This window comes from Schistocerca americana, chromosome 5 (assembly GCF_021461395.2).
Source record: "Schistocerca americana isolate TAMUIC-IGC-003095 chromosome 5, iqSchAmer2.1, whole genome shotgun sequence".
Taxonomy (NCBI): Eukaryota; Metazoa; Arthropoda; class Insecta; order Orthoptera; family Acrididae; genus Schistocerca; species Schistocerca americana.
In genome coordinates, this window is record NC_060123.1 from 671,300,454 (window position 1) to 671,323,277 (window position 22,824).

Below are 22,824 nucleotides of genomic sequence, written 5' to 3' on the forward strand. Positions count from 1 at the left end.
ACAACAAGTGTCTGGCGCTGTTCTTAGATCGGTTACTGGTGTTAAAATAGCAGGTTATCAAGATTTAAGTGAGTTTGAACGTGGTGTTATAGTCGGTGCATAAGCGGTGGGGCACAGTGTCTCCGAGGTAGCGATGAAGTGCGGATTTTCCGTACGACCATTTCACTTGTGCTCCGTGAATATCAAGAATCCGAACAAACATCAAATCTCCGACATCGCTTTGGCAGGGAAAAGATCCTGCAAGAACGGGACCAACAACGACTGAAGAGAATCGTTCAATGAAAGAAGTGCAATCCTTCCGCAAATTGCTGCAGATTTCAGAGCTGGGCCATGAACAAGTGCCAGCGTGCGAATCATTCAATGAAACATCATCGATATGGGCTTTCGGAGCCGTTGGTCCACTTGTGTTCCCTTGTTGACTGCACGACACAGAGCTTTACGCCTCTTCCAGGCCCGTCAACAATGACACTGGACTATTGATGACTGGAAACATGTTGCGTGGTAAGACGAGTCTCGTTTCAAATTGTATCAAGAGGATGGACGTGTGCGGATATCGAGACAACCTCATGAATCCACGGACCCTGCATGTCAGCAGGGGACTCTTCAAGATGGCGGAGGCTCTTTAACGGTGTGAGGCCTGGTCAGTTCAAGTCATAAGGGACTGCTGATGCGTCTAGCTACGACTCTGACAGGTGACACGTACGTAAGCATCCTGTCTGATCACCTGCATCCATTAACGTCCATTGTGCATTCCGTCCATTGTGCATTGGATAATTTCAGCAGGGCACGTCGAGAATTGCTACAGAGTGTCTCCAGCAACACTCTTCTGAGTTCAAACATTTCCGCCGGCTACCAGTCTCACCAGACATGAACAGCATTGAGCATATCTGGGATGCCATGGAACGTGTTGTTCAGAAGAGATCTCCACCCCCTTTTCATCTTACGGATTTGTGGACAGCTCTGCAGGATTCATGGTGTCAATTCCGTCCAGCCTACTTCAGCCATTAGTAGAGTCAATTCCAAGTCGTGTTGCGGCACTTCTGCGTGCTCGCGGGGGCGCTACAGGATGCTAGGCAGGTGTACCAGTTTCTTTGCCTCTTCAATGTATTATAAAAATGTACGTGTGTACGTTCCACATTTCCTCCTAAACCACTGGGCCGATTTCAACCAAACTGGGTGCACATTTCACTTACTGTCGGGAAATTGTCACTGTGGGGATAAGAACCGTCTAACTATCATAGAGGTTGGGGTGGGAGTGAAAAGAAATGTAGCCTACAACGCGCGAATTCCCAGACTTTATTCACCCAGTATTTGAGAACGAGAGCACTTAGTGACTTTCAACAAACTCTACACATAATCTCCAGTTGTAGAGATACAGTTATTTAAAGTCGAGCTAAATGTAGGACGTACAATTCTTTCTTGCATGAACTGGATGTGCGAAAATGTTTTAAGTTAATCAAATAAATAAAAAATGCATTATTACGATATTTTTTTGCCACCACTTCTGTGTTTCAGAGTTGTACGAATGGCTTCAAATGTTGTAATAAGGCAGACAAACGCATGTAGTTCATGGTTGTCCTTTTGTTTTGTTAAAGCTTTATCCGTTACCTCGATGTAAGCAACTTGGTTCGAAAGACAGTATAAGCACCTATACCGCATCAGACGTTGCCCGAGGAAACAAAAATCTACATCGATTCTCAAGCTAAGGCACTCTAATGTCAACATTATGGTACAGTAAAAGTTGGGAACCAGAATGAGAAATGCTCATATAGTACCACAAAAAAGACGAATATGTCCTGAGCAGAGTTGCGGATGTAAATTAATGGAGCTAGCTTTTCGACTTAGCTGCCAGCTTCAGCCATTTAAATCAAAATATCTTGACATATTCGTGCTATTTTACGTGTTAACCACTACTTCCCTAGCGCTGTGAGCTCACTTAGACCCACCCCCTGTTAAATGTATGGTGAGAGGTGTAAGAACAGAAAGACACAAATTTATGTGCTCCTAGAGAGTGGGATGCAGCTACGATAGGAAGTAGCCAACAGTGGAGGTGTATCTATTATAGGAAGTACTACAGAGGGGGGATGAATGCATCCTAAACTTTAATGACACGTTTTGGTACACTGCACGACATAGCAAATGCATTATTACGATATTTTTTTGCCGCCACTTCTGTGTTTCAGAGTTGTACGAATGGAGTTGGATGACATATCATTTTACTTCATTTGATACATTTTATTTATTATACTAGCTTAGCGGCCGTTGCTTCTTTCGCGTACACTTTGGTGTACGCAGATTTTTTTGTTTTATTTAATCGATTTTTTATATTGTTCACAAATTACTGCAGCTGAACTTTCCACGCTAGTTACAGCCGTAGAAGGATGGTCTTTGCCGAATGCACTTCTGATCAAAAAGGATTCTGGTAGCTGGAATTCAAGGTTTTTGTCGATCACGCTTTTTGAGTTCTTCGGGTGATATTTTCATAGAAACTTTCATCTCCTAACACACATTTCTTTTATCTAGACGAGAAGTGAAATTCCAATTTTCATAGATTTAAGTTATCTTTCTTAACTTCCTAAAAATTTACATCCCCTATTTCACCCCCTCAGGAGTGGAATTCGTGACGGGCCGCATCAAACCACTCAAAAGACTGATCAAGCAAAAAGAAAAGGGGCTAAATTGCCAGATACGTAGGAACACGTACTTTTTATTTCTAAGAGAGAAGCCAAATACAAATTTTCATAGATTTAGCTTTGAAAATGCTTTCATAATAAAACAGTTTCATAACATTTTTCATCCTCTGTTTCACTCCCTTAAGGTGTTGAATTTCCAAAAACATTGAGACACGTATTTTTTATTTGTAACCGAGGAGTCAAATAACAATTTTCATAACGTAGCTTTAAAAATACTTGAGCAGTTCTTATAATGATTTATTTAAAAACGGCCTTTCACCCAATATTTCACCCCCCCCCCCCCCCTCCCCCATAGGGTCTAAATTACCAAAAATTCTGAAACATGTATTACTTTATTTGTGCCCAAGTAACCAATACCGATTTTCGTAAAAATGGCTCTGAGCACTATGGGACTTAACTTCTGAGGTCATCTGTCCCCTAGAACTTAGAATTACTTAAACCTAACTAACCTAAGGACATCACACACACCCATGCCCGTGGCAGGATTCGAACCTGCGACAGTAGCAGTCGCGCGGTTCCAGACTGAAGCGCCTAGAACCGCTCGGCCACTCTGGCCGGCCGATTTTCGTAGGTCTAACTTCAAATATGTCTTAGTAGCGACTTATTTTTAAAAACCTCCCATCCCGTATTTCGCTCCCTTAGGGATCGAATATCGAAAAATCTCTTCTTAAACGATGCTTACACTACATCAACGCCCTTTGCAAATTCCAAGTTTTTATTCTTAACGGTTTGCGCTGGGCGATGCTGTCAGTGAGTTGGTCAGTCAGCCGAGACATTCCATTTTGTAAATAGAGACGATATGTGTGCTAATACTAACAAGAAGAAAAGAGCGAACAAGTCAAGATGTTTTGATTTAAATGTCTTCGAAGCCGCCTGATAAGTCAAAAGATAATTCCCTCCTTTTAGATCCGTAAGTCTGCCCAGGAGGTATTCGCCTTTTTTTGTGCTACGATAGGAGAATTTTTCATTCTGGTACAACAGTGTATTCTTGCCTCATACTGATTTAGGTGATCAACATAATTCCGAATGGAATGGGACGCTGCTTACTTCTCTGGAATAGCACCAAGGTGGAGGCCGGGCTCAATATCTCCATCGACAGACGGGCTATCATCAACAGTTCGATGGCTCTGAGCACTATGGGACTCAACTGCTGAGGTCATTAGTCCCCTAGAACTTAGAACTAGTTAAACCTAACTAACCTAAGGACATCACAAACATCCAAGCCCGAGGCAGGATTCGAACCTGCGACCGTAGCGGTCTTGCGGTTCCAGACTGCAGCGCCTTTAACCGCACGGCCACTTCGGCCGGCTATCACCAAGAGTGTTACATGCCCTATCTCCACTCACAGAGTCTGGTCACCAGGAACGTTACGATACCCCTTGCCGGCTGATGGTGAAATTTTGAACTGTTGTTGTTGTTGTGGTCTTCAGTCCAGAGACTGGTTTGATGCAACGCTCCGTGCTACTCTATCCTGTGCAAGCTTCATCATCTCCCAGTACCTACTGCAACCTATATCCATCTGAATCTGCTTAGTGTATTCATCTCTTGGTCTCCCTCTACGACTTTTACCCTCCACGCTGCCCTCCAATACTAAATTGGTGATCCCTTGATGCCTCAGAACATGTCCTACCAACCGATCCCTTCTTCTTGTCAAGTTGTGCCACAAACTCCACTTCTCCCCAATCCTGTTCAATACTTCCTCATTAGTTACGTGATCTACCCATCTAATCTTCAGCATTCTTCTGTAGCACCACATTTCGGAAGCTTCTATCCTCTTCTTGTCTAAACTATTTATCGTCCATGTTTCACTTCCATACATGGCTACACTCCATACCAATACTTTCAGAAACGACTTCCTGACACTTAAATCTATACTCGATGTTAACAAACTTCTCTTCTTCACAAACGCTTTTCCTGCCATTGCCAGTCTACATTTCGTATCCTCTCTACTTCGACCATCATCGGTTATTTTGCTCCCCAAATAGCAAAACTCCTTTACTACTTTAAGTGTCTCATTTCCTAATCTAATTCCCTCAGCATCACCCGACTTAATTTGACTACATTCCATTATCCTCGTTTTGCTTTTGTTGATGTTCATCTTATATCAAGACACTGTCCGTTCCGTTCAACCGCTCTTCCAAGTCCTTTGCTGTCTCTGACAGAATTACAATGTCATCGGCGAACCTTAAAGTTTTTGTTTCTTCTCCATGGATTTATTGCGAGAAATCGAACCACGCACCTCCTAGTCGAGAGCCACCGCACAGGCGAGCGCCAGAGACCCCGGCTGCGGAGGCGGCAGCCCGCGCTGCGCTCCGCAGACGTCGCTGATTAAGACGGCGCTGTGGGCGCCTAATTAAACTTGCAGATTGAGTCGGCAGGGTAGGGGGAGCTTCATTTAGATAGGCATCGGCAGGCGGCGGCCGCTTCCGCGCGGCGCTGCCCTGCCCACTGGAGACGCCTGGTAAGGACTCAATCGCGGTGGCGCTCGCTGGCGACAGCCGCGCAAAAACACGCGGCGCCAGCACCGGCCACGGCAGCTCGTAAGCCGAATTTATACCGGGCCGCGGCGGCGAGCGCCGAATGCGCCATAAATTAAGATATCGCTGACGGATGGCGGCCCGCCGGCAAAAAGCCGGCCGCCGAGCGCGACCGGTCGTGGCCGGGAGCGCCCAGCGCCCGCCTGCCGACCCCCGGGGTCCGTCCCGCAGCGCGCTGGTTCTGGCGAACCACGCCTGCTACCTGATTTGCTGGCTATAGTTGTAAAACTACCGTACACTACCACAAGTAAGCGTATATTACGGTAGTTCTCCTAGTAGTTTTTGTTGTGGACTGACAAGACAGCCAGTGCACAGTGACGGGTAACCGAAAGGCACGCGCTTAAACTCACGCAGGATGGCGTGAGGTCTAAAACAGGTTACGTAATGAATGCTATAAAGAAAAGTACGTAGCTGCTGGAATACTTAACTTTAATCCATCGTTTGTATACATCGTTCTTGATGAGACATGCTTCTTACGATAACTATCAATTGCTATGGCGCCTTGCTAGGTCGTAGCCATTGACTTAGCTGAAGGCTATTCTAACTATCTTCTCTGCAAATAAACGAGGCTTCGTCAGTATTGCATCGCTAGCTAAGTCGTCCGTACAACTGGGGCGAGTGCTAGTAGGTCTCTCGAGACCTGCCGTGTGGTGGCGCTCGGTCTGCGATCACTGACAGTGGCGATACGCGGGTCCGACATGTACTAATGGACCGCGGCCGATTTAAAGCTACCACCTAGCAAGTGTGGTGTCTGTCGGTGACACCACAGTTTTGGTCAGTTAATTTTAACTGCGTTACATGTATGTTAGGCGTGTTGTATACCTATCAGGCGTTACCTCATTTTGACAGCTTTTTTTGTGTAGTTAGTTGGTTGCGTGTTCCATTGATCAATCCCACGGTACGGTAGCCGTTATGATGTGAAACGTGTCAAGTGCACAAGAATTGCACATATGAAACAAAATTTTGTGTTACAAAAAGGTACGGCCAAACTTTCAGGAAACATTCCTCACACACAAATAAAGAAAAGACGTTATGTGGACATGTCTCCGGAAAAGCTTAATTTCCATGTTAGAGCTCATTTTAGTTTCGTCAGTATGTACTGTACTTCCTCGATTCTCCGCCAGTTGCCACAACTGAAGGAATGTAATGTTGACTACGGTGCTTTTGTTAACATGCGACTCATTGCTCTACAGTACTAGCATCAAGCACATCAGTACGTAGCATCAACAGGTTAGTGTTCATCACGAACGTGGTTTTGCAGTCAGTGCAGTGTTTAAAAATGCGGAGTTGGCAGATGCCCATTCGGTGTATGGATTAGCAGAAGGCAATAATCGTGGCGCGGTACGTTTGTATCGAGACAGATTTCCAGAACGAAGGTGTTCCGGCAGGAAGACGTTCGAAGCAATTGATCGGCGTCTTAGGGAGCGCGGAACATTCCAGCCTATGACTCGCGACTGGGGAAGACCTAGAACGACGAGGACACCTGCAATGAACGAGGCAATTCTTCGTGCAGTTGACGATAATCCTAGTGTCAGCGTCAGAGAAGTTGCTGCTGTACAAGGTAACGTTGACCACGTCGCTGTATGGACAGTGCTACGGGAGAACCAGTTGTTTCCGTACCATGTACAGCGTGTGCAGGCACTATCAGCAGCTGATTGCCCTCCACGGGTACACTTCTGCAAATGGTTCATCCAACAATGTGTCAATCCTCATTTCAGTGCAAATGTTCTCTTTATGGATGAGGCTTCATTCAAAAGTGATCAAATTGTAAATTTTCACAATCAACATGTGTGGGCTGACGAGAATCCGCACGCAATTGTGCAATCACGTCATCAACACAGATTTTCTGTGAACGTTTGGGCAGGCATTGTTGGTGATGTCTTGATTGGGCCCCATGTTCTTCCACCTACGCTCAATGGAGCACGGTATCATGATTTCGTACGGGATACTCTACCTGTGCTGCTAGAACATGTGCCTTTACAAGTACGACACAACATGTGGTTCATGCACGATGGAGCTCCTGCACATTTCAATCGAAGTGTTCGTACGCTTCTCAACAACAGATTCGGTGAACGATGGACTGGTAGAGGCGGACCAATTCCATAGCCTCCACGCTCTCCTGACCTCAACCCTCTTGACTTTTATTTATGGGGCCATTTGAAAGCTCTTGTCTACGCAACCCCGGTACCAAATGTAGAGACTCTTCGTGCTCGTATTGTGGACGGCTGTGATACAATACGCCATTCTCCAGGGCTGCATCAGCGCGTCAGGGATTCCATGCGACGGAGGGTGGATGCATGTATCCTCGCTAACGGAGGACATTTTGAACATTTCCTGTAGGAAAGTGTTTGAAGTCACGCTGGTACGTTCTGTTGCTGTGTGTTTCCATTCCATGATTAATGTGACTTGAAGAGAAGTAATAAAACGAGCTCTAACATAGAAAGTAAGCTTTTCCGGACACATGTCCACATAACATATTTTCTTTCTTTGTGTGTGAGGAATGTTTCCTGAAAGTTTGGCCGTACCTTTCTGTAACACCCGGTATATGTATATTACAATACAGACATAAGGATTAATATTTCTATTATTTGCCCATTCCCTTAAATGACACAAAACGCATATACTATATTTATAGATTTATTTATTCCTATTCATGAATTCATCTATGATATAGAGGGAGTTGTCAGGGAGATATGATTTCAATTTATTTTTTAATCTATTATTGCTGTCTGTCAGACACCTTATTTCATCTGGTAATTTGTCGAAAAATTTTATAGCAGCATATTTTACCCCTTTCTGTGCCAAAGATAGGTTGAGTAAAGGATAGTGTAAGTCATTCTCTTTTTCTGGTATCATAATCATGAATGTCACTGTTGTTTTTAAACTGGTCCATGTTGTTGAGAACAAATTTCATTGGTGAGTAGATGTATTGTGATGCTGTTGTAAGAATTCCCAATCTTTCACAAAGATGCCTACAATATGTGCGACTATGAACCCCACACATCACTCTAACCATTTTGTTTTGAGCAGTGAATACTTTTTGTCTAAATGTTGAGTTACCCCAAAATATTACTCCATATGACATGGGAGACTGAAAGTATGCAAAGTATGTTAGCTTACTAATTTCTACATCCTCAATATTAGCAATTATTCTGATCGCAAAAGTTGCTGAACCTAGTCGATTTAGGAGATCCAAAATATGAATTTTCCAATTAAGATTCTCACCTATATGTACACCCAAAAACTTAGTATGCTCTACCCTATTTATTGGCTTCTGTTGATGTGTTATATTTATTGAAGGAACTGTACTTTTCCCAGCAGAAATATGGATGTACTGTGTTTTTTCAAAGTTTAGAGCAAGCCCATTTGCACAAAACCAATTAATGATTTTTCCAAAGACCTTATTTGTATCATTTTCAATTGGACTTTCTTTTACTGGATTAATAATGATGCTTGTATCATCAGCAAACAGTGTCAATTCAGCTTCCTGTTTCAGATGGGAAGGGAGGTCGTTCACATATATCAAGAACAGAAGGGGACCCATGACTGAAACCTGTGGAACACCTACTGTAATTTCACCCCAGTTAGATGAAGTGTCAAACTTATTTAAATCACATGACCCATATAAGGAAACTTTTTGCTTCCTGTACTGCAGGTATGACTTAAACCACTCATATGCTATTCCATTTATACTACAGAATTGTAATTTCTGTAACATAATGTCATGGTTCACACAATCAAATGCTTTGAATAAGTGTATGAGACCGGTATCTATTTTCCCCTAGAAACCGGAATCAGTGAACTGTCTAGAAACTGAGTCAGAATATACAAAGGGCCCAGTAACGTATGGAACATATTCCTTCTACATAGTTATCCTCATCTTCGTTTCTTAAAAATAAACTGTTTGTACAGCATAACTGAAAATGTCAATATTTAATTCAGATTTTATTCGAAAACAGCTGATTTTCTAGCTTGAATTCGACAGATTTTATAACAAAAGTAAAAAAAAAAATTACATAAAATGCAATTATCTCAAAAAAGGGTGATTTGAGACAAATGAAAAACAGGAAAATATCAAACATCACTTCAGTACTTCATTGAGCTTCTAAAAACTATCCTCCTGTTATTCAACAACAGCTTTCGCCTTTGATCATGATGAAGAACGTTCCACTGAGTACAAAAAACAACAATGGTAACACAGACTTTTTATGATTTTGTGAAAAAACTGTCTTTGCATCAAAGTGAATAGCTTCAGTGGCCTAAAAGCACAGACATTATAAGATCTACTAACTTTTGGTCCTTTTAAAAAATAATTACGTGCAAAACTAACATAAAACAAAGTTAAGATGATGCCTCACAGTTTCTCTCTAACGCATTCATTTATGTTTCTTTCCCTATCAAAGCTATCAATACTACTTTGTAATCCTACCGTCACTTTTGTATTGTATCAAAACAACGGAAGGGTAGTTCTGGTACTTTAACTAATACTTTAAAAAATTCGCAGTTAAGAAACCTCGAACAGTTGCTCATGCAACAAACCATTTTTCATTACCAGTCTCAAACAACTGTTCATCATCAGGTAAGAAAATTAACTAGACTACTTCAGCATGAATCATCCTTTACCTACTCTAGCGTACAAAAAAGAAAAAACAATCCTAGGTTACTAAAACTATTCAGTTTTATAAAAGCATGCATTTTCAGCGACGGCGGTGTCATCTTTCAGCAGTACAACTGTCCGTGACTTGGAGCCAGAACCATGCTACAATGGTTTGAGGACCATTATAGTCAACTCATGTTGACGTCTCGGCGACAAAATTCGCCTGATGTAAATCTAATGGAATCCATCTGGGTCCGAATCGGATTCAATCACCACGTATGCAAATCTGTAACCCGTTATTTACGCGAATTACATGGCCTGTGCGTGGACACCTAATGCTACGTACCTCCAAAAACATACCAACGAGCTGTCGGATCCCTGATAGTCAGAATCAGCGATGTATCTCGTTCCAAAGATGGATAAACAAGATACTAAGAAGGTGCTCGCCAACTGACGCGAAGTCCACGCGGCATGCAGTGCGATCTCGAAAGGAAACAGTTCTGTATGACCAACTGTGGTGCGTCCATCTTGACAGAGTCTGGCGAGGATAATAAAATTTCCTTCCCTTCCTTTATTTTTACGAAAACTGTAAGGTTACACATTAAACGCGCCTTATATCGAGCGTTATGCGTACATTTTGCCACGTGATGGCTGTGTTTTGTAGCTGTAAAGCCTACAGCACGTTAAAATATGTGTTTCACCACTCAAAAATATCTTGAGAAAGCATATACGAGCTAGAGTAATATATTTGATTCTGAATAAAATACAGGGTGATTCAAAAAGAATACCACAACTTTAGGAATTTAAAACTCTGCAACGACAAAAGGCAGAGCTAAGCACTATCTGTCGGCGAATTAAGGGAGCTATAAAGTTTCATTTAGTTGTACATTTGTTCGCTTGAGGCGCTGTTGACTAGGCGTCAGCGTCAGTTGATGCTAAGATGGCGACCGCTCAACAGAAAGCTTTTTGTGTTATTGAGTACGGCAGAAGTGAATCGACGACAGTTGTTCAGCGTGCATTTCGAACGAAGTATGGTGTCAAACTTCCTGATAGGTGGTGTATTAAACGTTGGTATAAACAGTTTACAGAGAATGGGTGTTTGTGCAAAGGGAAAAGTTCTGGACGGCCTCCAAGAAGCCCTGATCTTACCCCCTGCGATTTTTTCTTATGGGGGTATGTTAAGGATATGGTGTTTCGGCCACCTCTCCCAGCCACCATTGATGATTTGAAACGAGAAATAACAGCAGCTATCCAAACCGTTACGCCTGATATGCTACAGAGAGTGTGGAACGAGTGGGAGTATCGGGTTGATATTGCTCGAGTGTCTGGAGGGGGCCATATTGAACATCTCTGAACCTGTTTTTGAGTGAAAAAAAACCTTTTTAAATACTCTTTGTAATGATGTATAACAGAAGGCTATATTATGTTTCTTTCATTAAATACACACTTTTAAAGTTGTGGTATTCTTTTTGAATCACCCTGTATATTACAAAACCATAAGAAACCAGTAGATAACTATCAAGACTTATGAGAGAAACTGGCTGGCGATCGAGCCCTTAAGCACCCAGGGGCTGAGGGCAAACGTTCGTAGCGGTGCAGTGCTGACTTTCCCCCTTAAGCGATATGAGCTGATCGGAGCACTCGCTTCCCTCGGAACTCGTCCAGAAACGCTATCGACTGGAACCCGTTCTCCTCGTGATTCATCCGCTGCATAAAATTTACAGCGTAACCTCGTCATTTGCTGCCACTAAGCTTTATGTTTTGACATAATAAACACACTGCGGAACGCTGTCTGGACGTAAAGATACCAGCTGCAGCATCTCAACATGACGTGTGGGGTAAGAAAACCAGACCGAAGCAAGAATGAGAGAATAAGACTTTTGGCTGAATTTACGGCACGAAATATTCATCGGATATTTATCACCACAACTGTAATTCGTAGAGCACCAGTGTTGTTTCTCTGCGACCATTTTTACACCTCCGATTTTTTCTGAGTACCAGTACACCATTGTTGTCACGGCAACAAGTACGAGGTGAATATAAGGTCTCACAGTTCTAGGACCAACATTTCGCGTTAAACAAAATGCGTTTCTATTGGCGTCTTATGCAGGAGTTTATTCCTCCTCAAAACGCTTGGGATATTCTTGACAACCGGAATAAATTAATAATTGATTCCTTTTACCAATCAACCGACTAGCTGATGCAGTTGCTCAACAATTCAAAGAAAACTTGACTATCATTTCTAACACGTACTCCACTCACAAAATTGTAGTTGGTGATGACTTCAATCTAACGTCGATATGTTGGCGAAAATACAGTTTTAAAGACGGTGTTAGGCATAAAACGTCGTCCGAAATCGTACTGAATGGTTTCTCAGAAAACTATTTTGAACAATTAGCCCAGCAGCCCACTTGCAGTGTAAACGGTTGCGAAAACATACTGGACCTCTTAGCAACGAATGATCATGAGCAAATAGGGTGCATCATGACGGATACAGGGATTTGTGACCACCATGTCGTTATAGCGAGACTGAATATCGTAACACGTAAACCCAACAAAAATAAACGCAAAAGTGCATCAGTTTAAAAAATCAGATAAAAGTTCGCTTGACCCCTTCCAATTTATGTAAGCGTAGACTAGATTTGGTGCAAATTCAAAGAAATAGTATCGATAACAACGGAGAGATGTATTGTATAATAAATAAATTAATAAGAAATGGTACTGATTCCTTATCGAACACAAAATGGGTCAGAACATTGTTGCAGAAGAAACGAAAAAAGCGTGCCACATTTAAAAGAACGCAAAATCCCGAAGATTGGCGAAATTTTACGGAAGCTCGAAATTTAGAGTCATCTTGCATGCAAGATGTTTTTAATGGTTTCCACAATAAACTCTGTCTGGAAAAATGACAAAAAACCCAAAGAGATTCTGGTCATAAGTAAAGAACACCAACGGACAGACACATGCTTGCACTGCAGGGTAACATTGGCTATGTTACAGATGACAGAGCCACTAAACCAGAGTTACTAAACGTGGTTTTCCGGAATTTCATTACCAAAGAAGATGAAGTAAATATTCCAGAATGCTAATCAAGAACAACTGCGGACATGAATAACTTAGTAGATATCCTCGGTTTAGCGAAGTAGCTTATACCACTTAATAAAGGCATAGCCTGCAGTTCATACTGTATACCAATTAGATTACTTTCAGAATACGCTGACACAATACCTCCATACTTACTAATGATATACAACCACTCGCTCGTAAAAAGATTCGTACCCAAAGACTGGAAAATTTCAGAAATCACACGAATACCCACAACAGGAATAGGAGTAATCCGCTGAATTACTGACCCATATCGCTAACGTCGATTTGCTGTAGGATTTTGGAGCATATGCTGTATCCGAACATAATGAGTTACCACGACGATTTATTGACAAACAGCCAACACGGATTCAGAAAAGATCGTTCTTGTGAAACATAACTCGCAAGAACACAACTCGCTCTTTATTTTCACGAAGTAATGAGTGCTATTGACAAAGTATGTCTTACGTGTCTATGGACTGCCGTCTCATCTATGCTACTAGATTCGTCATTTCCTGTCAGGAAGGTCACATTTTGTACTAATTGACGAGAAGTCATCGAGTGAAACAGAAGTACTATATGGAGATCACCAATATTATAGGCCACCTGCTGTTCCAGTTCTACACAAACGACTAAAGGGCCAATGCGAGCAGCTCTCTTAGCTTGTTTGCAGATGATGGTGTCGTTTACCGTCTTGTAAAGTTATCAGATGATCAACACTAATTGCAAAATGATTTAGACACGATATCTGTATGCTGAAAAAAGTGGTAATTGACTCTAAATAATTAAAAGTGAAGTCATCCGCATGATTAATAAAAGGAACCCGATAAATTTCGGGTACACGATAAATCACATATTTCTAAAGGCTATTAATGAAAAGCCGGCCGGAGAGGCTGAGCGGTTAAAGGCGCTACAGTCTGGAACCGCACGACCGCTACGGTCGCAGGTTCGAATCCTGCCTCGGGCATGGATGTGTGTGATGTCCTTAGGTTAGTTAGGTTTAAGTAGTTCTAAGTTCTAGGGGACTTATGACCACAGCAGTTGAGTCCCATAGTGCTCAGAGCCATTTGAACCATTTGAACCATTAATGAAAATAATACTCAGGGATTACAATTACGAATAACTTAAATTGGAACGATCACATAGATAATGTTGCGGGAAAGCAAGCCAAAGACTGCGATTTATTGGCAGAATACTTAGAAAAACAGCTCTACTAAAGAGACTCCTTGCATTACGCTTGTCCGCCATCTTCTGCAGTACTGCTGTGCGGAGTGGTATCCGCAACAGATAGGACTGACGGAGGACTTAGAAAAAGTTTAGAGAAGGGCAGTTCGTTTTGTGTTATCGCGAAATAGGGGATAGCGTGCCAGAGAAGTGATACGCGAATTGGCGTTGGCCGTCACTAAAAGAAAGGCGTTTATCGTGGCGGCAGCATCTTCGCAGGAAATTTCAGTACCCTGTCAGGATGTTTTTAATCAGAATTATAGGTTCTTTTGAAATGTAGTTAGACATTTTTTTGGGCAAGTTAGTTCTACATCTTCCACGGACGAAAGCCCATGTCACTGTTTCTCCCGAAATGATGACACATCATGGCGCAAATTTAACAGGACAAAAGTGACAGGAGAATCTTCAGTGTCTAAGCATAGTCTTCCAGCAGATGTACCTGGCGCTATAAATCGAACACTTAGAGTCGTGGCCAGGGCTGAGCTACCGAAGAAGTCGAACACAAATCCAAATGAATGTTTCAACAGCTTTACTTGGAATCGTCTGCCAACAGCTACGTTTATCGGTATCAATACATTAAAAATAGTCCATGACGCTGTTCTCACATACAACTGTGGAAATATTGCCAAGTGTTGGGCATTACAAGACTTAGGAATTATTTCTGAGGAGAATGACAAAAAAATGTTCAAATGTGTGTGAAATCTTATGGGACTTAACTGCTAAGGTCATCAGTCCCTAAGCTTACACACTACTTAACCTAAATTATCCTAAGGACCAACACACACACCCATGCCCGAGGGAGGACTCGAACCTCCGCCGCGAGAACGACAACATTACAATATAAGATGGTGAAAGATCTGCGATGGCAAAAAATGTAAGACAGTTTGCTACATGCAAAACAAAGTGGGAGGACATTCTAGAGATAGAAGAAGACAAAACATATGCATCAGACAGATTTTAATCATCTGTAAGTGTTACAGCTCAGCTAATTTTCTTTACAAGTGATTTCCCTGATATAATATTTTTTACTATAAGATTCTTTTTCGGAAGAATTATTCCAGGCAGTTCATTGAAATTTAGTGTGCAACTAGATAACAAGCATTTTCAACTATGGAACCTCATATAATGTGAAATTTTGTAATATTTTCTTCTAAATAAAATTATAAGTGAGGAAAAAATGTGTCAAACTTTTGGATCCTTTCGTATTTTAAAAGGTTTTGGAGAAAAGCAACTTAAAGGACATTTTTAGTTCAGTATATGCACAGTACGTACTTGATGTCTAGTATAAATTTCATTGTTGTACGTTCATTAGCCTTCCCACACGGGGGACAAATGTTTAGTGTAAAATTAACATGGACCAGATAGGCCAAGTATTGATCACCTTAAAAATGTATAGGCTGTGGGCAAAGGCGGTCCTCATACCTCCCCCCTCCCTGTATTGTTACAGCTGAACTGCCCGCTCGCTCGCGCTCTACGGCTTCGGAACTGGCTCCGATGCGACACGCTATTGACTGGAGCCCACTCTCCACGTGAGTCATCCGCCGTATAAAATTTACAGCGGGACCTCTCCATTTACCACCGCTAAGCTGCACTTTCTGACATTATAAACACGTTACGGAACGCTCTCTGGACGTAAAGATACCAGCTACAGCACCTCAACATGACGCGTGAGGAAACAAAACCAGTAAGAAGCAAAACCGAGAGAGAATTTATGGCGTGAAATGTTGATCGCTTATTTATGACCACATAACGCCAGCCACAGTAAAGTGAAGGCGAAGAGTGCGTGGCGCACTATTGTTGTTCGTCTGTCTCCATCTTTACAGCTCCGATTTTTCTAAGTACCAGTATACCGTTGTTCTCATTGTGCAGTCATACTGAGGGAGGGGGGAGGTTGGAAATATAAATTCCCCAAGTCTTACGAGTAAGTAATCGCATGAAATAAAATGCTTTTGTATTAGCATCTCGTGGAAGAATTTATTGTGTCTCAAATCGCTTACGATACATTTGACTGGTGTGACAGTCTCTTACGCAAACATACAAAATATAATCATTAACAGTTGTTAGTAAAGATCACTACCGCTTCAGCTGTCGATAGATGAGATTTGACTCACATTCGAGTTTTCAATTTTAGGGTGTTGATACGAGAAAAATTTATGAGTCCTTCCTTCAGCTTCGGTTTCAATTTCTATTTGTCTGCTATTTCTCCTTTCTCTCTAATTTTATGATGACTGATGAAACAGGGCACACTGTCATATAACTTGCTAGAAACAAGCTGTGGTAACTAGTAGCGAGCATAGAAAATATGGTCTATTGTAAGAAACATTTAATACTACTATCTGAAAACCGAACTAAAGCCAATAATTATAAAAGAAGATATCTCAAGGAAATACGTGCAAACATTATTATATCACTATCAACAAAAACAATTAACTTTTCTAAAGCTGACGTTACAATTCCCGCACGTACACTTAGGTGTACTAACGGATATTCGAAATCTGAAGTCGATACGAAGTTAACGGAAGTCAACAGTCGTTATTCAGGCAAGATCTTGGTAACACATCAGGTCGTGTTATGTAGAATACTAATTTGTAACACAAGGAGCAATGTTAAGTGCATGGACTTATACGACAGTGTCAGAGCAGGAAACGTCTTTGAACTTATTATGACTGTGGTATCGATAGCAACGATGCCACGGCATAGTTTCATAAGTTGACACTATGAGACACCGACGACAGCGCACTCTAGCTGGTGCTGTGGAGCTCTACGAGCTCCGCTACAGGTTCTCCCCATTTGATCAGGTGCAGACAAACAGGAAACATCGCTTCAGCTTAGTTTGCTATTGAGACTTTGCATCAGTTGGAGCCACAACGTTGCACCTACGTGTCTTCACCCAAAGTTATGTAATATGTTTGCATATTATTATACGCTAGTAAAGGTGCTTTAACTGTATTTGGAGTACCGACGTGTACTAAATTTTGCTGCTCCTACCCACGCGCCGCCTTCCAGGCGGGATACAAAAATGACACTGACCCCAGAAACCATACGTCGTAGTATACATAAGAGAAAAGCCACCACATGAGTTAAAGGTTAATAGACATAAATCTAACAGATGATTGAGGTTAGGTTTAACCCTCCGAAACGGTCACTGGAAATAAAAATAAATTGTGACTATTCAGAGTAATTTGAACAAGGCGTGCAAAACGAAGCTGCCCGGGAAAATATTTTATGCGCCTAAGATAGACAATCCATCATGCAACATCCTTCCCTAAACAGATAAGTTGGGTTGCCTGGCCTAATTTAAGGATCATGTAAGTTGGGTTGCCTACCTTAAGGCAAGGATGATGCACGTTGGGTTGCCTACCTTGAGGCAGAGAAAATACACTACTGGCCATTAAAATTGCTACACCACGAACATGACGTGCTACAGACGCGAAATTTAACCGACAGGAAGAAGATGCTGTGATATGCAAATGATTAGCTTCTGAGAGCATTCACACAAGGTCGGCGCCGGTGGCGACACCTACAACGTGCTGACATGAGGAAAGTTTCCAACAGATTTCTTATACACAAACAGCAGCTGACTGGCGTTGCCCGGTGAAACGTTGTTGTGATGCCTCGTGTAAGGAGGAGAAATGCGTACCATCACGTTTCCGACTTTGATAAAGGTCGCATTGTAGCCTATCGCGATTGCGGTTTATCGTATCGCGACATTGCTGCTCGCGATGGTCGAGATACAATGACTGTTAGCAGAATATGGAATCGGTGGATTCAGGAGGGTAATACGGAACGCCGTGCTGGATCCCAACGGCCTCGTATCACTAGCAGTCGAGATGACAGGCATCTTATCTGCATGGCTGTAACGGATCGTGCAGCCACGTCCAGATGGGGACGTTTGCAAGACAACAGCCATCTACACGAACAGTTCGATGACGTTTGCAGCAGCACGGACTATCAGCTCGGAGACCACGGCTGCGGTTACCCTTGACGCTGCATCAGAGTCAAGAGCGCCTGCGATGGCGTACTCGACGACGAACCTGGGTGCACGAATGGCAAAACGTCATTTTTTCGGACGAATCCAGGTTCAGTTTACAGCATCATGATGGTCGCATCCGTGTTTGGCGACATCGCGGTGAACGCGCATTGGAAGCTTGTATTCGTCATCGTCATACAGGCGTATCACCCAGCTTGATGGTGTGGGGTGCCATTGGTTACACGTCTCGGTCACCTCTTGTTCGCATTGACGGCACTTTGAACAGTAGACGTTAGATGTCAGATGTGTTACGACACGTGGCTCTACCCTTCATTCGATCCCTGCGAAACCCTACATTTCAGCAGGATAATGCACGACCGCATGTTGCAGGTCCTGTACGTGCCTTTCTGGATACAGAAAATGTCCGACTGCTGCCCTGGCCAGCACATTCTCCAGATCTCTCACCAACTGAAAACGTCTGGTCAATGGTGGTCGAGCAACTGCCTCGTCTCAATACGCCAGTCACTGCTCTTGATGAACTGTGGTATCGTGTTGAAGGTGCATGAGCAGCTGTACCTGTACACGCCATCCTAGCTCTGTTTGAGTCAATGCCCAGGCGTATCAAGGCTGTTTTTACGGCCAGAGGTAGTTGTTCTGGGTACTGATTTCTCAGGACCTAAGCACCCAAATTGCGTGAGAATGTAATCACATGTCAGTTCTAGTATAATATATTTGTCCAATGAATACCCGTTTATCACCTGCATTTCTTCTTGGTGTAGCAATTTTCACGACCAGTTTTGTTTTGCCCACCCTGTAGCTTCATTTGCTTGTACGTCTAGCCCCGCCCCCTGTGCGCGGGACGAAGTGGACGCCGGCTCACCGTCATGAGGTGGTGGCCCTCGGGCGTGGAGGTGAGGGCGACGAGCGCCAGCTGGCAGTCGTCGGGGCAGCGCGGCTGCGGCGCGTCCGGGTCCAGCGCGTTGGGCGGGCAGTGCATGAGGTAGAGCTGCAGCGCCGAGCGGCAGCCGCGCCGGTAGCCGCAGCGCAGGCGCGCCTCCTCGCACGCCATCGCGGGGGCGGCGCCGGGGCCGTGGCCGGGGGCGGCGCCGGAGGCGGAGGACGAGGCGGGCGCGACGGAGGCGGCGCCGGACGCGAGGGCGGCGGCCGCCAGCAGCAGCCGGCGCCACATCACTCTGCCGCCTGCCGGAAGAGCCACCAGCCACCGTCACACATAGCCAAACACTGACCGTCATGCTCAGCTAACATGACAAATACACTGAGGTGATAAAAGTCACTGGGTACCTCCTGATATCACGTCGGATCTCCTCTTGCCCACAGTCTTCTGTAGAAATATTGAGCCATACTGCATCTGTAACACCCGTCAGCCGTGGTAAAAATTGCTGTTTTGTATGTTTTGAAGTGCGCGCCGCAGCGCGTTGTGTGAAGCAGTGTCCCTCCGTTTGTGGCTGTGGCAATCGCAGCTTTGGTGTCTCCCTCTGGTGGGAAAGGGGAAAGGTTGCGTGTTGACGTGCATTTAAGGGGCACTATGAGCCCGCTAGGCTCTCCTTTCCTCCGTCCTTTCCCTGGGCTCCCTCATCCTCCCCCCCCCCTACCACCCTCTTTTCTCTCCACCAAACCTCTCCCTACCTCCCTTCTCCCCCTCCCCCCCCCCCCCCGGGTCCTTTTGTATTCCCCTCCTCTGCCTTCCCCACTCCCTGTAGCGTCTGCCCAGCACCCCAAACTCCTCTTATGGGTCCTCATCCTCCATCGCCTCCTTTCCCGCCTCCCCCCTTTCACTTTTCCTCTCCTTGCCCCCTTTTTCATTTTCCCATCATCTGTCCAGTTTCCCCCCACCTGCTCTCGGCTGCGGTATGTCACGTTTGCCAACTTTTTAGTGCACTGTTCCAGTGACTGTTCAGTGTTGTTCGTCTTTCTCGTGTTGCGAACAGAAACTATGCTGTCGCTAGGTGTGAATTTTATGTCTTTTGCGAACAGAAACTAGACTGGCGCCGTGTTTTTTAATTCTCTGTCTATTGTTTTACCTATCTGCTTCGTATGTCTTTTATTAGCATCATCATCCCTCTGTTTGATGTTTTAAGTTCCACGATTTTTTTTTTCGCCATGTTACTCTTTAAGTCTCCGATTTTATCGCCTGTTATATTATTTATTCTCTTGATCTTTTTAACAAACTCTGTAGGCTGAAGAGCGGCATACTAAGCTGCTGCCAGCCCGCCCCCTTCGGGGGGAATCGAAACTCAATAAAGAAAAAAAAAAGCGCTAGGCAGCGAGTCTGGTCAGTTGGTCAGCCGGGTCAGTGTGGGGCAGTCAGTGTCTGTCTGTCGGTCTGCCATACGTTAATAGCTGCCTCTGTCATGTTTGTCGGATTCGGTGTTAACGAATTTATTGCTTGAAGTGTAACGGCCGAATTCCTGAAATATGTTTTTATCTTGCCTATCATCTTGAGAGGCGGCATATGCGTAATGTAGAGCATGTTTGGCCAACCATGTATATTTTGTGTAAGTGCATTTCATGGGTTTTTATTTAAATGGTCACTTTAGTATATAAAGTTGCCACCCTTGCACTGTAAGACTTTTTTTTTTTTTTAAATCAAGTTGTACCTTCGGTGGCAAGTTAATCTTTTAATGTTAGTGTTTTGTAACCTTTCCATCCCTCCTACGGGGTGCATAGTTTATGAGCTAGTGTGAGTTGTTAAAATTTTTAGTTTAAATTAATCTGGTGTGTTGCAGATTTGCACTAGTGTAGTCTTTCAGAGGCTGTTGTCAGCGGTCGTGACTGCGGCAAGGTTCTCAGCCCGAAAGCTCATACTGTCAAAATTTGTTCTTTCTGCCTCTGAATAAGTTGTAACTTGGTATTTAGAGGGTGCTTTCTGATTATAATTTTTAAATCTGTTTTTTAAAAAAGAAAGGGTTTTTAGGAATAAAATTTCCATTTGTTGAAAGAAATTTGCTTTCTTCAGTTACCCACTGGCAACTACTTCCACGCTCACATAGTGTGATTAAATGTGTTTATGTTCCTCATGAACCGTTAGTAAATAAAGTGAATTTTAAGAAAAAATTTTGAAAGTAAATTCACGGTTCAGCCCGTAACTACGAAAACGTTGCCAGTGCAGGATTTTAAACAGAACTGACCTCCAGCCAAATTTCAAACTTCTGCGTCACAAAACGAAAAAGTGACGTGTTTAAAAAGAGTGACCCTTCCATTATTTTGCACAGTGAAGTTTGGGAGGTCGTAGTATAGGGTAATTCAAATAAAATATCCTACGTAACATTAACGAGGTGGAAAATAACATTTATCGACGACAGTCAGTAGCATACGAATTAACGAGACGAACTAACCAAAACAACACTCCATCTTCAGGACACAAGTGGCCCATCGGGACCATCCGACCGCTGTGTCAGGTTAGGTTAGGTTAGGTTAGGTTAGGGGCATGTGGTCAGCACAGCGCTCTCCCGGTCGTTATGATGGCTTTCTTTGACCGGAGCCTCTACTATTCGGTCGAGTAGCTCCTCAATTGTCATCACGAGGCCGAGTGCACCCCGAAAAATGGCAACAGTGCATGGCGGCTGGATGGTCACTCATCCAACTGCCGGCCACGCCCTACAGCGCTTAACTTCGGTGATCCACGGGAACCGGTGTATTCACTGCGGCAAGGCCGTTGCCCCAACTAACCAAAAAGGGGGAGATACATACAATAACGTTAGAACTATAGGAACAGCATTACAAAAAACTATCAGTTGTAGATTTAGCAGTGGAGTAATACTGTGAAAATTGCCCAGTCAACAGACACCGAAATGAATGGACTAGATTCAGCAAAGCAAAAAATGAAGAACAGAAAAGCGAGAGGCACAGGCGAAATAAATGCTGAATTCTTAAAACTGGTCTCTGACTCAATCAACGTATGCTACAAGTCATTAAACTACGTCGCATTGCGCTTAAGGTAACTGAGAAATGGAAGCTGGCTAAAATTTTCTCCGTGATCAAGAAACGCAACGGAAACGACCCAATTAACTTTAGAGGAATTAGCCTCGTTAACGAAGGCTAGATGATCTAAATAATAAACTGCATCCTATCTGTGATGCAATTTTATTAGAAGAACATATACGTTTTAGAAAAGGACTGTCCTGCATTGATGGTATATATAGTCAAAGAGGGAATTAAACTTAGAGACGCATGATAGATCTGTAGACTACGAAAATGCTTTTCACGAAGTCAGTAGAAGCCTATTACTGCAGATTAGGGAAAGAAAGGCTTCCCACAGCCTCTAATCAGCTCTACTAAAACTCATTACAAAGAGACAAAAGCTATAATCGAAGAAGAAGTTGTCTGAATTTTTAATGACACAGTGTCGCAGATGTGATGTCTCCAACTTCATTGAACATCTACATAGGCGACCTGTACAGGGTTCGGAAACAAAATACCAGCTGTGGCTAAAACGTCAATGGAGAAACATTTCATTATTCTGCTACGCGCAGATGATCAAATAGAAATTCAAGTAAATTAAGATAAAATTCAAAGACCCGATTATTACCTTAATTTGTTGGAGTCCAAATATAACATCTCCACTAATAAAACAAAGGTTATGGCATTTTAGGGGAAAATTTGCTATAGATCTGAAATTATAGTAAATAATATAATACTGAAACAGATAGCCCATTTTCTCGATTGTGACAAGGGGCAAAATTTCGACAATGAAACTGA

At 43.2% G+C, this 22,824-nt stretch overlaps 2 protein-coding genes across 2 annotated transcripts in view; both read right to left on the reverse strand.

Annotated features, from left to right (window-relative positions):
* The window catches only part of LOC124616624 (growth arrest-specific protein 1-like), a 58,247-nt gene extending 38,953 nt beyond the window's left edge, over positions 1–19,294 (reverse strand). Inside the window, exon 1 of the mRNA XM_047144948.1 lies at positions 18,986–19,294. Coding sequence (XP_047000904.1) covers positions 18,986–19,294 — 309 coding nt within the window. The remainder of the gene's footprint in view (positions 1–18,985) is intronic.
* Positions 19,202–22,824, reverse strand: part of LOC124616625 — a 181,866-nt gene continuing 178,243 nt past the window's right edge. The window contains exon 3 of the mRNA XM_047144950.1: positions 19,202–19,305. Within this exon, the coding sequence (XP_047000906.1) occupies positions 19,294–19,305 (12 nt within the window). The 3' untranslated portion in view covers positions 19,202–19,293. The remainder of the gene's footprint in view (positions 19,306–22,824) is intronic.